The following is a 14,235-nucleotide window of genomic DNA, read 5'->3' as shown; positions in this document are numbered from 1 at the left end:
TGCAGGAAGAAGACGACCATCCCTACAAGAGCAGATCGGAGCTGCTCGAGAAGTGATTGTTGATAGCGAGCGACGAAAGCGTTCAATACCCGAGGAACTCGCGTGGGAGGTACGTACGAGTTTGTTTTTTCTGGTGATTTTTATTTTTGTGCGCCTAAAATAAACCTTTCTAAGCCAATGTTTTAGTGTGATATCCTGTGAGATATCTAACAAATGGCTAGCTTTAAATTAACAATCAAACAACGAAGGTTTAATCAATTTCACCTGCATACCACCCTGAGAGATCCTTTGAGAGAGCTACAATAGCACATGCGCCGATTGACGCAGTAGAAATAAACCAATGAGGATGAAGCATAGTTTGTTTCCACATTACGTCATGTAATGTCACCTCACGGACATGTTTTTGTCCAGACTCATCCTCTGGGAATTGAATTCTATTCTTATGAAAGCAATTGCTTTTGTTTCGGTCAAACATATGTGGTCGCTTAAGCTTGGCACGTGAGTGAAAACTAACGATGTGCGTTGTAATTGGTTGGCTTCCGTGATTGTGATAATCTTGTGCTTATTAGATCACGTGCGTCCGTGGCGTGATCGGAGCCGAATCCACTGTGTCGAGCAGCCGCGAATGTGACTCGATTGTTTGGTGTTCATTCGCATAAACTCGTCCTTGACTCCGAGTTCGATTCGAACGAAGAATGCAGCTTTGACTTCGACTTTAACTTTAATAGGGAACCTTAAAGCCATCACAAGGCTAATTTTTATTTGGCAGTACCATCGATCAGAAACTGAAAAAAAACGCTTGCTAACTTCATCCCTCAACTAAAAAAAGACTGAATGGAACATAAATGTAATTCAATTCGCAGGCTGGTTGGGAAGTCGGCGTAGAAACGTATACGTAGTGGCCTACTTTAAGTGAATCTTATCATGCAAGTGTTCCTTCGAGTTGTTGGATTTTGTTTGCAAACTGGCGGGTCTGGCCGGCCAGTTCTGACAAAAGGAAAGCGCCCTTAGATCGGATGCGTGGAGATGAGGAGAGGGGCTGGCCAAACATTCGAGAACTATATAGACCCCATGCAAAAATGGCTGCCTTTAAATTATTCTTTTGTTCATATTCAAAATAGCCCAACTAACCTCGTTTTTGAGACAAAAATTCTAAAAAATGTGTTATGCCAAACGAGGTTAGTTGGGCTATTTTGAATATGAACAAAAGAATAATGTAAAGGCAGCCATTTTTGCATAGGGTCTATAAAAGGGTTACCACATTCGAGTGAAGACACCAACAGTCGGGATGGCTTTGCATGGCCAACCCTTTGGAAATAGCCTATTTCCAAATCATTCATCCGGAATGGACGAGTTTTGCTTTTCTGAAAATATTTAAAATTTAAACTAGTCTTTTGTTCATTGCCAGATATATGCTGCAAACAGAGCTCCTGGAGGCCCTATCAAATACTACGCTGACATCATGGACAAACTGAAGAAGGAACAAAAAGAGTATCAAGAGTATCTCGAGAACTGCGGAATTGATGTCAATGAACTTAGAAGGTATCATATCATCCTCATACAACCATGATATAATACGAAAGGACCAACCTCGATCCCAGGCCTTTTCTCCGCTTTCTTGCCATCCCTACTCTCGACGGAGAAAAGCCCTGGGAACGAGGTTGCGTAAAGCCATCCCATCCCCCTTTTTTGTTCTCCGTTCACTGTCGAATGTGTTTCCTAAACTTTGGACAGGTCGGGCGGAGTAAAAAAAAAAGTAATGTAAAAAACATGTCTTGTGTTGTTTCATTTCTCGTACTTGCCTTTGCATTGCGGTAATTCACTAGTGTATGTTTACCTTTTCTTTTGCGTCGCATGTGTGGATCAGGCTTTAAGTTTCGGAATGTCTGAGTTGCGAAAGTAGTCCTGCTTTTTGATTGCAACACGAAGTGAATTTTGAACTGAAGCTTTGTGCATAGTAATGTAAAATCCTTTATTTAAAAACACGATTAGCGTTTAAGCACTACATGCTTGAGGAGTCGTGTATAGGCCACTTTCAAAAATTCCACAATACTCTTTGTTTTCCCTCCAAAAGTTTTCATCAATATTAATTGTTGTCTTGGACTTAAATGGTCCCAAGAGAAAATAAAAAAAATGCTGACACAATTTTGGAAGGCAAACAAAGAGTATTATGGTATCTTTTTAAAGTGACCTAATATTCTACTCTCAATTTGTATGCTTCTGAAGTCGAGGCCATACGACTGTGAACATCCCATAAACGATAGTTTAATAATTTGTTTCAGATTAAAACCCTTTCAAGTGAAACTTTTTTAGCTCGTGTGAACACGGCACTACAATGAGCGACAAAAGTAGTTGGGACACTCTTAGGAAAAGACGCTTTTTGATACTTAAGCCTTTGTTCTATTTTATTTGCATCTAGCCTTAATTCTCTGATACCCCCGGCCCCCCAATTCAATGTTGTGTAGGTGCTGTCGTCTGTGCAGTCGAAGAATAGAATAATCAACATTGTTTTGGGGGAAAGGGGGGGGGGGGGGGGATGTATCCAAGACGCAGAAAATCGAATTTTACTGCAAAGTGTCTCAACACTTGTCGCTCATTGTAGGCTAAGCAGCATTTTCACTGAATTTCCACAACTTGACTAACCAAATACTCTTACCGAGAAATCACGTTCGCTGTAAGCAAGTACATACACGATTGTCCACATGTCTCTACCATTTGCCGTTAATTAGGCACATTAGTGCTGGTTGACAGTGAAGCACGATTCAAGATGGAGTCTCCAGTCTTGGCTCAAGAATTATAATTTGTGTCGGTTTCAGAGACTTCTCCGGGCTTTTGCTTGCTGATGAGGATCCCACCAAATTGCCCAGGGGAGGAGAGAGCCAGTTCATGCTTGAGAACGAGGTGAGCGTGAGAGACCGAAAGTGGAATTAGTTTCCAAGATTTGAGACCATAGAGCGAGTTTCAATCGAGTGTCGTAAAACCAAAACCAAAGTAATTGCTTTGGCCAATCAAAAAGGACGGAGACAATCCGGTAAACCAATCAAAACTCGAAGTAATTACACGTAGCCGACACAAAGCGCGGGAAAATGTGCACGCGCCAGCCATGATTGTTCTTTGTTTCACTTCTGATTGGTTGAAAACGTGGCGCTAGCCCTTTGAACGAATCACTGAGTGAAGTAATCATAAACCAAAGCAAATCGCTAATTACTTTCGACACTCAATTGAAAACCGCTCTATGACAAGTGCTTTTCACTTTTTTTCAATGGAATCTTTAGCCAATCCCAAGGTTTACAAATGCAAAACTAAGGCAATCGTAAACGTTCTTTTAACATGTTTTGGAAACCACACCATTCATTCAAAAAGCCAATCATCCATCACCAGACGATTTCTACAAATGTCATAAAGAAACCAACTTTGGGTGGTTCAACTCACTAAGCGAAAACTGCATGCAGCTAGGAATTGCGTAATTCGATAAAAGCAATATATCTCGACCAGAAATTTGGAAAATCGACAATTTTGGGTTCGGATCCACGCATTTTTATTCTCGCAAAGCCAGCTAAGCATCCTCGTGGCTGGCCTGGAACTAGCATGGAAATGAGGCTGAAAAGATTGCCTTCATTAGCCTCCATTTCATCCATGACCTAGTCCAACCTTGAGACAAAACCTGTCTATTGGATTCAAATTAAGACTCGCTCCCATAAGCCACTTTGGAAGATACTATAATTCTTTGTTTGTTCCCCCAAATTTTGCATAAGGCATTGTTTTTGTTTTCTCTTGGGACCATTGTGTCTTGGGACCATTGTAAGTCCCAAGAGAAACTTAAAATAATGCTATGGCCTATTCAAGGTCTTTAATTTGAATCCAGAAACAACAAATAAAAACTGTTTTTTCCCTTTTTTCCATAGGTTCTCTGGCATTAAACTCTCAGATTTGGAAAACTTTGTTTTACTGCCCTTAATAAGTTGTCAGGATTATTTTTTTCTGGATCTCAGCTTTTATTCTTTGGTTTGTTATTAATGCAGTGAATATCTTCCCGTCATTTTCTTTTCTGGATTTTGAAATTGTTACTGAAAAGGGTTTGTGGTTTGAACACTAAATTGATCGTTAAAGTTGAAAGACAAAAAGGAAAAAAAAATCAAAAAAAATTTTAAAAAGCAAAAATAAACAAAAAAATCACAAAAACGAATAAAAACAGAAGAAGTTTAAAAAGAAATTCATTCTTTGATTTCTGTGGAGGCAGAAACCCGAGAGCTTTTGTTGAAAAAATCTTTCTTTTCAACGAGTCATGAAGAGTTTTGTTAACTGAGAAGTCCTTAAAATATTCAGTTTTCATCTTCCAGTTTTATCAGGATGTCATACAGTGCAGCCGATTATATTGTTTTTGAATCAGCAGCTTCGTCAAAAATGAACCAAATGTGTTTTAAAAGGAAACTGTTTTTATGTCGATATACTCAAAACGTTAACCAATTCAGTACTGTTCGGCAAAATCTGAAAATTCTGTTTTTTATCTTCCTAAAACAGAGTGCTTATGCATATGGATATCAATAACTATTTTGTATTTTACTGATAACTTTGAATTGAAAATTACCCAATAAACTTCAACACTCAGTAAGTTAACTATAACATTTAATTACTAACTACTAATTACTAACCTTTAACCCGTAACATTGCTAACTATTGGGCGTTTGACGTTTATTTGGGCTTTTTACATTCTTGTTATCAGTACATTTATAAAATAACATTTCTGCATTTTTTGGTACATTTCCAGTATGTAAGAGAAATAAAACTCAGTACCGGGTATTGGTTTTATTGTTTTATTCAATTATTAAATAGCTCTAAAAAAGAACTTATGTCATAGTCCACTGGAATTGGTGCAAGAACTACTGCACCTTTTAGAGTGGGAAACTGGCTTAAGTTTGGGTGGTGAAGCAGCTGTGATTGAAAGGGGACCTTTATTTGGTATTGCAACAGCTCTTGTTGTTATTGTGTTGTCAAGTCTTTTGTGTTTTGTTCGAGTAGCAAGCCAATCTACGAGAGCTGTTTTTAGCATCGCCGACGCAAATTTCCCTTTCGTAAACGGTCGTTGCCATTTCTCAGAACGGTCGTTGCCATTTGAAACGGTCGATGCCATTTATAACGGTCGACTACACACTTCACTTCAAAGAAAATTAAAAGAAACAAACTAAGAAAAAATATGATCAAAACTTAAGACAAAAAAGGAAAAAAAAAACATTTATAAAAGAAAAACTGGAGGAAAAAAAGAGTCCGAAAATTTCAAGACTCGAACTCGGGTTCTTAGCCCTCACCCAAAACAGAACCCTAATCCGAACCCTAACTCTTGTGACCAGCGAGACACAACTCCCAGTAACCGCAACCTATTGAGTTCTTAGACCTAATGAGTGTAATTCATCACAGCTAAAAAATGACATCGACCGTTTCAAATGGCAACGACCGTTCTGAGAAATGGCAACGACCGTTTACGAAAAGGAAATAAGCATCGCCGACTACAGGGCCCAGTTGTTCAATAGCCGGGTGACTCAGTGACACTAGAAGCACGTGACCTTGAAGCTTGTAACTTGCGACTCTTTTCCTTGGAACAAAGCTGGGGATTTTACGACTCCAATTTTATGCCCAAATATGGACAAAAATGAGATCGAAGCTGCACGCGGGGGAAAATACGCGAACTACAATACAGGAAAGTTTTAACTCAAAAAACTGACACCGCATTCACACCAAAGCTTAAACACGTTTAAAAGCTGTTTAGTTAAACATGGTTTAAAATTGTTTTCTTGATACAAGTTACTACCTGAAATAATGTAGACTCCAAATTCAACACAATGAAGACACACATTAGAACTTACATGAACCCTACGTAAAATTCAATCTTTCAGCCTTCCGTTGCTCATTTTCATTTTGTTAAACCTGGTTTAATTAAACGTGTTTAGTTGGTGTGAATTGGGTATGAGGTCGTGAGCTTCTGGTAACACTAATCAGCGATTAAACACAAACTTTGGTTGGAATTTTGCCCGTCAGAAAAAACCTTAACCTTATAATTTTATGCTCAAAGGCAACTTTGTTACAATACAAATTTTGTGGAAACTTTTTCCGATCAGAAAAGAGATTGAAATCTAAGTTTCCCGTAATCCACGATTAGCTATGAACAACTGCATGGGCCAAGATTCTCTTATTTAGCAACTGGTTTACATTTGCAATTGGTCTCGCCTTGAAAACGAGGCTGAAATGAACTCTGCCTCTATTGAAACCGAGTTGGAACGCAAAATGTTCGTTATACAAATAGGTTTTAAAACCTATTTGTATAACGAAAATTTCTTTTCACATGTAAAGAAAAACTAATTACTCTCCGAAAACGCCCGGGGCCGTTTCTTAAACTTCCCGAAAACGTTTCGGACCCAACGGAGTCAGTCTTAAAACTACATTCTGCTTATCCCGAAAAAGCTGGTTTTCCGTACATGGTTTGAAGACTAGTAAAAGAAACAAACCGATCGTGAGGTGACATGCCTTAAGAAATGTTTCCTTTTGAAGACACAGAGGAAGTTATTTCTCCCGAAATGCGCCTGAAAAGTTTCCGAATTTTCCTAGGTCCTCACTTGCGACAAATGTGTTACATGCGAGGACCAGGGCTCGAAGGATCTTGAAGGGAACCATGGTCAGTGATGACCAACTTTTCTCGACATTAATGTCTCCGACATGCTCCTCATCAAAGTCACATTTATCGGTCGCTTTTTAGACAAAACACTTTGCAGCTTCGTTCTCAGAGATCGTACATTGTTACACTGTCAAGTGTTCTTTTTCAATTTTTCAATATCTTTCTTCCTTCTTCATGTCTTCCTAGGAAGAACAAGACGGTTTACATAAGAGAACCTCGATCGCGAACTTACATATACGACGTACGATCGACGGTAAAACAGGTCACCTTTGGTGCTGTGGTGCTACCAACGTGTTGGGAATTCGGTACGCGGCGTTATATGTGGGTTGAGTTTTCCGGTTTTCTACTTTGCGAAATGTTGTGAAATGTTGTGCTCCTTGTTCGTCAGTCTCTATCTCAGCATAACTTGAGCCAATATTGAATTTGATTTCAGTCGGTTTGATTTCTTCAGACTTTCTCATTTTCTCATTTTTCCGATTTCGTAACGACTGTCCGAATCAACGTCGATGAGTACATCTGTTTCATGCATTTCATCACGTTCACATGTAAGTTTGAGTAATTAAGAATAACCCTTACTTCTAAATTCTAAAACAAACGTGGTTACTTGTTGAATTATTTCACATACACTTTCATTATTGCTATCAGCGAAAACACAAAGCCAAAACCTCCAGACAGGACCCCCACACAGACAATCAGCAAATTGATGACGTAACGCCTGCTGCTGATGTGCTCCAAGTGAAGAATTACGTCAAACAGACATGGGAACACCAACGTAAGCATTACGCCCGATACACTGCCAATTACTGCCATTAGCAACGAGAACTGCGGTAACAAAACGGCGATTATCACGGTGAAAATAACAAACGTCGACCTCAGTGAATAGATCATGACGCGCTCCTTGATGGTCAGCGGATGCTTTTCGTCAGGGAAGCAGGACGGGATACACGTGATCTGAGCCTTATGTACAATAGTGATCAAGGTGAACAGCGGTAGTGCGTAGGAGAACATGCCATTCAAACCCAGAAGGCAATTGGCGGTGTTTTGTAAGGCTCCAGCGGGCAGATTCTCGGAGATTTCCTGTTGAGTTTTGTCTTTGAACGTAAGCACCGCTATAAAGCCATACACAAGCTTGATCAGCGCAGAACCCAGAAATGAATAATTCATGACGCTGTTGAATTCTTCTGGTCTGTCCATTGTTTCTTCAATTCCTGGTAAAGATCAAATTTATCGTTTCTTGTTAATTTTGGGTCCCTTATTAGAACGATTTGTTGGGTGGTTTCAAAATTTTCCCAACAGTGAAATCTGTTTTCCTTTTTAACAAACTTGAGCCAAACCACCACACTTCCTTAATTCACAAATGCATGTTTGGAATAAATCATTTCCTATTTCATGTCTGCTTCCTCTTCAAAGCTAGTCTAGGTGAGAGCTTGGCAATGGCCTATTGAGGTGTGTAATGTAGGTTGGAGATACTGCGGTCCAGTTTTTAGGATGATTGCCTTGAGGTCCGGAGATCTCGGGTTCAAGACGTTGAATTTGTTCCAGGTAGTCCCTGGTTCAACCATTCGGCTGCTCTTGTAAATAGGTAACTGCTTTGTCTCCGATCCGTTGGGATCTCCATAAAAAAGTTGTTGTTATTCTGCTCTGCTGCTTCACTGATTTCGTTGATACTTACGTTGAAGGCAGTGAGGCCCAGTGGTTAGGGCACTTGCCTTGAGATCCGGAGTTCCCGGGTTCAAGACACGTTCTGACCACTCGCTGAATTTTGATCCTGGTAGTCCCTGGTTCAACTTCTCAGCTGCACTGTGAAATAGCCAACGGCTTTGCCCCCAGCTGGTTGGAATTTTTAAAGTTGTTGTTCTATTATACTGTCTCATTGATTTCGTTTCATTGCCCCTGAAAAAAGATCCTACGGGGAGTGGTGTATGTATGTCTGTATGTATTGAGAGAGGGGAGGGAGGGGTACAGCATAAAATGAAAGTAAGTTGTTCATTCTTGGGACTGTTTGCTAAGCTTCATTGAACTGATTATCCACTGTTTTATGCAACGTTCCCCCCCCCCCCCCTCCCCCCTTTTGCAATTTTTGTACGTCTAGACCATCCCGGTGAGGCTCATTTCATTTAAATAACGGTTATTTACCTGGAAGGTAAGGATGACACACAAAGCTAAATAGTATAATTCCCCAGGCGACTGGAAATCCCTGTAACGTGGTAACGCCAAGCTTGAAATCCCACGTGTAACGCTTTGTCACGCCATAGCCGATCACAGAGGTAAACACCATCACCAGCGCGACCACACTAAACATGCTCAGCCAGGAGATACGTTTAAGCTGGTTTAAGAAGACACAAGGAAGGAGCAGACCTCCTGCAATAACCGTCCACATGGAATACGATAGCGAGTGGTGTTCGAACAAGTCATTGAAAAAGTCAGCTACCAGAAGGAGGTATAACACGCATGCGCAAGAGAGTTGCATCACTTGGGCAGCGTAGACAATTGCGGAGCCATGTTTTTTCCAACACTCTTGACCTGGTTCAGCGAAAATGACGAGAAAATTATGAACGAATCTACGAGTCTTTTGGAACGAATTCAAGGTATTTAAAATTACAAATGAGAGTTCATATTCAGTAACAAAACGGACCTAAGTTTATGACAGAGAAGTCAACGAAACCTCGTTTAAGTTTGAGATGTAAAACATCTCTTGACTTTTAACTCTCTAGATTATTCAACTGCTGTAAAGTCCCGAGCTCACTGACTCAATTAAGGAAAAGCAGTATTCAAAACAGAAAGGAAAAACAATTTTTATAAACAAAAAATTGAATTTTTATGAAACTTGGAATTCGGTCATTTCCCGATGCAGATCACATGGTTCGGGAAGGAAATGCACCAAATATATACTTAGCTATGTAAATGTGGTTGTGTGAAGACACGTTAAAAGGAAAACAGCTCAGTTCCGGTTGGCGTCCGCGTCTCCAAAACGCGCGTGCTTAAGCTCCCTATTTGTTTGGACGGACGTGTGGATGATCCATCCCGTTTTCCTTCTCAAAAAACTAACCTTTGATTTGATTACAAAGTACAGTGTCCCTAATTAGTGGCCCATTTATTAAATTATTTATCTGGTCTATTGCAATATTATTATAGTTCTCAAAATGTATTCAAAAGGTTGCCCACAAATGAAACCGTTAAAACAACCTTGACGCATTTTTTTCTTTACAACATTTCCACGATATCTTCTCGTCTTTTGTGGTTGGTAAAAAATGTGCCTTTAAGTACTCTTAGGGCCCCTCCACACTAATGCGTTTTCTAAAACATCCGTTTCCGAAAACCTCCGTTTATATATGACCGTGTGTTAACGATGAAACAACAACAATGATATTGAATGTAAGGAGAAATATAGACTCGGAAAAATATCCGAGTCTTAGATGGGATTTGAACCCACGACCCTCCGTGATCTAGTCGGATGCTCTAACCACTGAGCTACTGGAGACTCTATGGTGAGCAAGGGTCAATTTGGCTGTGTAGCCGCGCGATGCGGTTCCAGTCGAGACGGCCCACAAATTGACCCTTGCTCACCATAGAGTCTCCGGTAGCTCAGTGGTTAGAGCATCCGACTAGATCACGGAGGGTCGTGGGTTCAAATCCCATCTGGGACTCGGATATTTTTCCGAGTCTATATTTCTCCTTACATTCAATATCATTATATATGACCGCCCACACTAAAACGATCGAAAACGGAGGTTTTCGAATACGCTTTTGAAAGTGGAGACTTTTGAAAACAGAGGTCTATCGTTCTAGTCTATCCGTTTTCAAGGACCTGGAGGTTTTTTTAATTCTCTGCTAGCAAAGGTTTCTTTTCTTTTGCGTTCGCTGAGCTGACGAGTACGGGAAAAGATACCTCTGCCATAGGTCGAAACTCGCTGTGTTGAGCATGTGTGTTGAGCATGTTCGGTGGTCACTTAGCGACCGAATGATCACTTGATACTTCATGTAGTGTGGGCTCACTTAACGACAGCGGAATTACTGTAAAGCAATGCGTGGGACATAGTGGGCTCAAGTCACAGCCAGCAAACATATCATGGCGCATGCGGAGTGCCGTACAAAATTGTGGACGGCGGTTGGATCAAAGTGATTTTCGACCCATGGCAGAGGTCTCTTTTCCGGTACTCGTCAGCCCAGCAAACGCTAAAGGAGGTTTTCGAAAATGCGTTAGTGGGGAGCTCTTCCTCTAAATTGGAAACGGGTATTCCCCAAATGTTAGAAATTGATACTAAACAACGCTATTCAAATCGATCTTACACAGCTTGAACATCTTTACAGTAAACTTACCAATTGACGCGTAGCTATTTCTGAGCCGCACTCCACGCTCAACTTGGTCACTGAATGGTTTTTCATACAGACACTCGATGATGAGTTTACCAGTATAGTTTGTGATTATTGAGATGACAACTATGGCGACTAGGGACATGTATCCACCTTGCATAACAGCGAACGGAACGCCAAGTGTTCCTGTCCCTGCATTGGTAAATAAGAATTTAGAGTTTGATACGACACCCCTAATGGTAGAGTTCCATCATCCATGTGCTTTTTAGCGTTCGTAGTATTCTCAACGAACTATTTTTCTCAGTGCGTGAGCGGGTGGAATTCAACAAATCCTGCAAAATCCTGAGTTGGCTGTAATCAATCTTTTTTCCGACAAGAACCAATAGAATAATCGTTTTATTAAATTGAAACAAAATTGTGAACAATTGCACACTCGGACACTCTTCTCTTCTCTTCTTGCCAAAAACGTTTCAGTTTGGCAACACTTGGTGCGATAAAAGGCAGATAACCCAGATTTAATGAGCCAATCAGGGCTCAGTTGCTCGAAAGAAGGATGGCGCTAACCATTGGTTAAATAGTATCATAATCTCTTGGTTTTCATGGTAACGGTAGTTAGCGCTCGACAAGCCCAGAGCCACTCCCGCTTACCAGAAAGACAAACACGCTATATTCGAGTCTGACATTTTAATAAATAGAAATAACTGTCTTTGAGGGTAAGCAAGTCCTGTTTTAGTAATATGGACTTATTTTCTGCTTTATATCCTTTTTTAATCTTTTATTTTCAATTTCGTACCTTCAGATTCACTCCTAACGGTAAGAAACATCCAAGTATTTTTTTTTCCTGTTGATAAAGAACTATTCAATGAGGGCTTTCAAGATTGATCAAGAATGTTCTTCTGATTGAAAAGTTGATAGGGAAGAAATTTGTGTTAGTTTCCTCATTTCGTTTTATTTGAAGAAAATTTAAATTAATCAGAAGATTTTTTTTCCTCAAAGATTACACGCGCTGTGATCGGCCTACTTTGGCGGGCCGTATTCTTGGGAACGGTTCGCTAAAAAATATCTTATTATCCTCGTTTTCGGAAGCAGTAATGTAAGTTGCCGCTCATTGTCTATGGTCCAGTTCATATTCATGGCCATTGTTCACGGCTCTTCAGTTAAAAAATTCCCGAACTCGGCTGGTAAATTGTATTCATGTTGATTCTCACAACAGCTGTAGTGGCGTAACTCAGTTCTTAGAACAAAGGTCAATGTTTTTCTATTAGCTTTTTTCTTTGAAAGCAAAATTAGAGAGAAGTCAATGAGGCTCTGGCTTCACATGGGAATTGACATTAAGTGCTGAATTGGACGCTAAAACCATAATGTAGAGGAGTGTTTAAAAAAAAAACAGTAGAGATATTATTTGATTTTATATTCGATAAAAATAAAAGTTGACTCGTTATTATCATTTAGTTTCGGCATGTTCTGTTATGGCCACAAACGCAAAACTGAAAACCTCATTAATGATGTATTTGTAGAGGTTTGAGCTTTCACTCTGTGCAAGAAGATGACTTTTGAATAGTTCAGATGTAATTAAGATTATTAAATTATAACCTCCAAGAAATGTTCTTCCACCTGTCGAGGAAATTTCTTTTTTTTTCTTCCTGCTGTTTTTATTTCAAAAAGGGAGAAAATGACTCGGTATTGAAAACACCTGGTAGGCATTTGTTATATCTCTCATGTGGTGAAAACGCTCGAAGATAAAGCTCTCTTCAGCTGGATCAAATTTCGTCATTCCGAGTGAAAGATGGTTCTTTCCCCGACTGTGGGGTTTCTACATAATCAAACTGCATTCTTTTACCATGAATAAATTATATCGAGCAGCTAATTAGATTTTGTTAAGCCATTTCTACTATGGAATTTGTTTTGCTTTCTTACTGCAAGCTTTGTTCTTGGAGGTTACTTGAAATTTCATATCATTCAAGCGACTTCAAAAAAGAAAAAGTTCGCTCGAAAGTTTGCAGAACAGTCAAGCTTTTCTTGGCTTCTAATAATGATCCTCAAAGATGAAATATTCAATTTGGAAAGAATGGACTTAAATCCCGCTTTTTTTTCTTTTAAATTTCAATTATTCTTGCTCACGCTTTTTCTAAAGGCATCTTTTCACACTCCATTTGATTAAAAACACGTTGGTACTACACATTACATTTTTCATTACACTTGGTAATAATGCCTCGAAGTCTTCGCAACGTTGAGTATCTCCTCAAGTTCGTTTTGAAAACAATATCTAAAGGTCATTTGGTGGGATTGAAATAGAAATGGAGGTGCAGTCATGGATTACAACTTTCTGAAAACCAAATTCAAATGGAAGTGGAGCTGTGAAGCCTTGTCGGGATAGGTTTATATAAGTTAATCCGTTTATTATCGCCTTGAAAGTCTGAACTTAATGAGCAGACAAATGTTTTCTGTATTCTGGCAAACATATATTTATTGCTGGAGACATTCCTTTGGCCAAACAATAATATAAGAAGTCATCGTTGTGCTTATGGGAAACTCGCGCCATTTTGCCCCCTATCGCTTTGAAAGTCTGAAGTTTACACGCAGAAAAATATTTTCTGCATCGTGGAAAATTTAAATTACTGGAGGCATTCCTTTGTCCAAAGCAGTCATCGTTGCGTTTACATGCTATTCGAGCCATTTTGTGCCCAAAAGATACGTTTAAATATCTGAGTACATATACCGCGATTAAATCACACTACCGTAATAATTATAATTCACTGTCGAACTTAATAAAATATAAAATCGAATGCTTAAGTTTAATTCCAAGATCAGAAACTTTCCCAATCACCAAAACTTGAAATGAAACTATGAAACAAAATCCCTTTTTTCGTGTCTTGGAATGTTACTCTTGTTTCTTAATGTCTTACCTTGAATCAGATTCAGAATATTCCAAGCTGCCTGCATCGCTGAAGTTTTTTCTGAATTTTTCTCAATCTTCTCGGCATCTTCAACTGGTACTCCATCACTTTGTCTCTGCATCTCTTCGCTCGGATAAACTATACCGTCTTCTTCGCTGTCATATTGGTTTCCCACGTGAAGATATTCTTTGCTTTCTGTGCGCAAGGGGTGTCTCTTTTCAGCAAAGTAAGAATAGGTGTTATGAAGAAGATTCTTCAATGTTTTTGCCATGGTGGTTTTTTAAGCCCTGGAATTCAGTTAGCTACTTCTTCGAGAGCAAAGTACTCATTCACTCCACACTCAATCACTAAATCGAT

At 39.5% G+C, this 14,235-nt stretch overlaps 2 protein-coding genes and 1 non-coding gene across 4 annotated transcripts in view; 2 read left to right on the top strand and 1 right to left on the bottom strand.

Moving 5' to 3' along the window:
* Positions 1-4,040, top strand: part of LOC138010739 (uncharacterized) — an 18,037-nt gene extending 13,997 nt beyond the window's left edge. The window contains exons 6-9 of the mRNA XM_068857711.1: positions 1-109; positions 1,409-1,542; positions 2,817-2,901; positions 3,906-4,040. The exon at positions 1-109 is cut by the window's left edge and continues 445 nt beyond it. Of these exons, the coding sequence (XP_068713812.1) occupies positions 1-109; positions 1,409-1,542; positions 2,817-2,901; positions 3,906-3,920 (343 nt within the window). The 3' untranslated portion in view covers positions 3,921-4,040. The remainder of the gene's footprint in view (positions 110-1,408; positions 1,543-2,816; positions 2,902-3,905) is intronic.
* Positions 4,041-6,720: 2,680 nt separating this feature from the next.
* Positions 6,721-14,222, bottom strand: LOC138010740 (vesicular inhibitory amino acid transporter-like). 2 transcript variants are annotated; one of them, XM_068857713.1, is made up of 5 exons: positions 13,888-14,222; positions 10,988-11,173; positions 8,804-9,190; positions 7,293-7,875; positions 6,721-6,849 (listed from the first exon to the last, which is right to left on the bottom strand). In XM_068857713.1, the coding sequence occupies exons 1-5, from the start codon at positions 14,147-14,149 to the stop codon at positions 6,840-6,842; spliced, it is 1,428 nt and encodes a 475-aa protein (XP_068713814.1). In that variant the 5' UTR covers positions 14,150-14,222; the 3' UTR covers positions 6,721-6,839. The 2 variants fall into 2 exon arrangements, with proteins under 2 accessions (XP_068713814.1, XP_068713813.1); XM_068857712.1 differs by lacking the exon at positions 6,721-6,849 and having other exon boundaries at positions 7,280-7,875.
* Trnas-aga (transfer RNA serine (anticodon AGA)) lies at positions 10,241-10,314 on the top strand. The gene has a single exon. It is a non-coding gene; the product is annotated as a tRNA-Ser (tRNA).
* Positions 14,223-14,235: the final 13 nt, after the last annotated feature.

Source organism: Montipora foliosa, chromosome 7, assembly GCF_036669935.1.
Source record: "Montipora foliosa isolate CH-2021 chromosome 7, ASM3666993v2, whole genome shotgun sequence".
Classification (NCBI taxonomy): Eukaryota; Metazoa; Cnidaria; class Anthozoa; order Scleractinia; family Acroporidae; genus Montipora; species Montipora foliosa.
Note: the sequence above shows the minus strand (reverse complement) of the source record. Positions and strands in the feature narration are given on the sequence as shown.

Coding starts and splice junctions, on each gene's coding strand:
- LOC138010740 (XM_068857712.1), bottom strand. CDS start 14,149: ATGGCAAAAACATTGAAGAATCTTCTTCATAACACCTATTCTTACTTT. Junction 11,174..13,887: donor TATTCTGAATCTGATTCAAG/GTAAGACATTAA, acceptor TTACCAATGCAG/GGACAGGAACACTTGGCGTT. Junction 9,191..10,987: donor AAATAGCTACGCGTCAATTG/GTAAGTTTACTG, acceptor TCGCTGAACCAG/GTCAAGAGTGTTGGAAAAAA.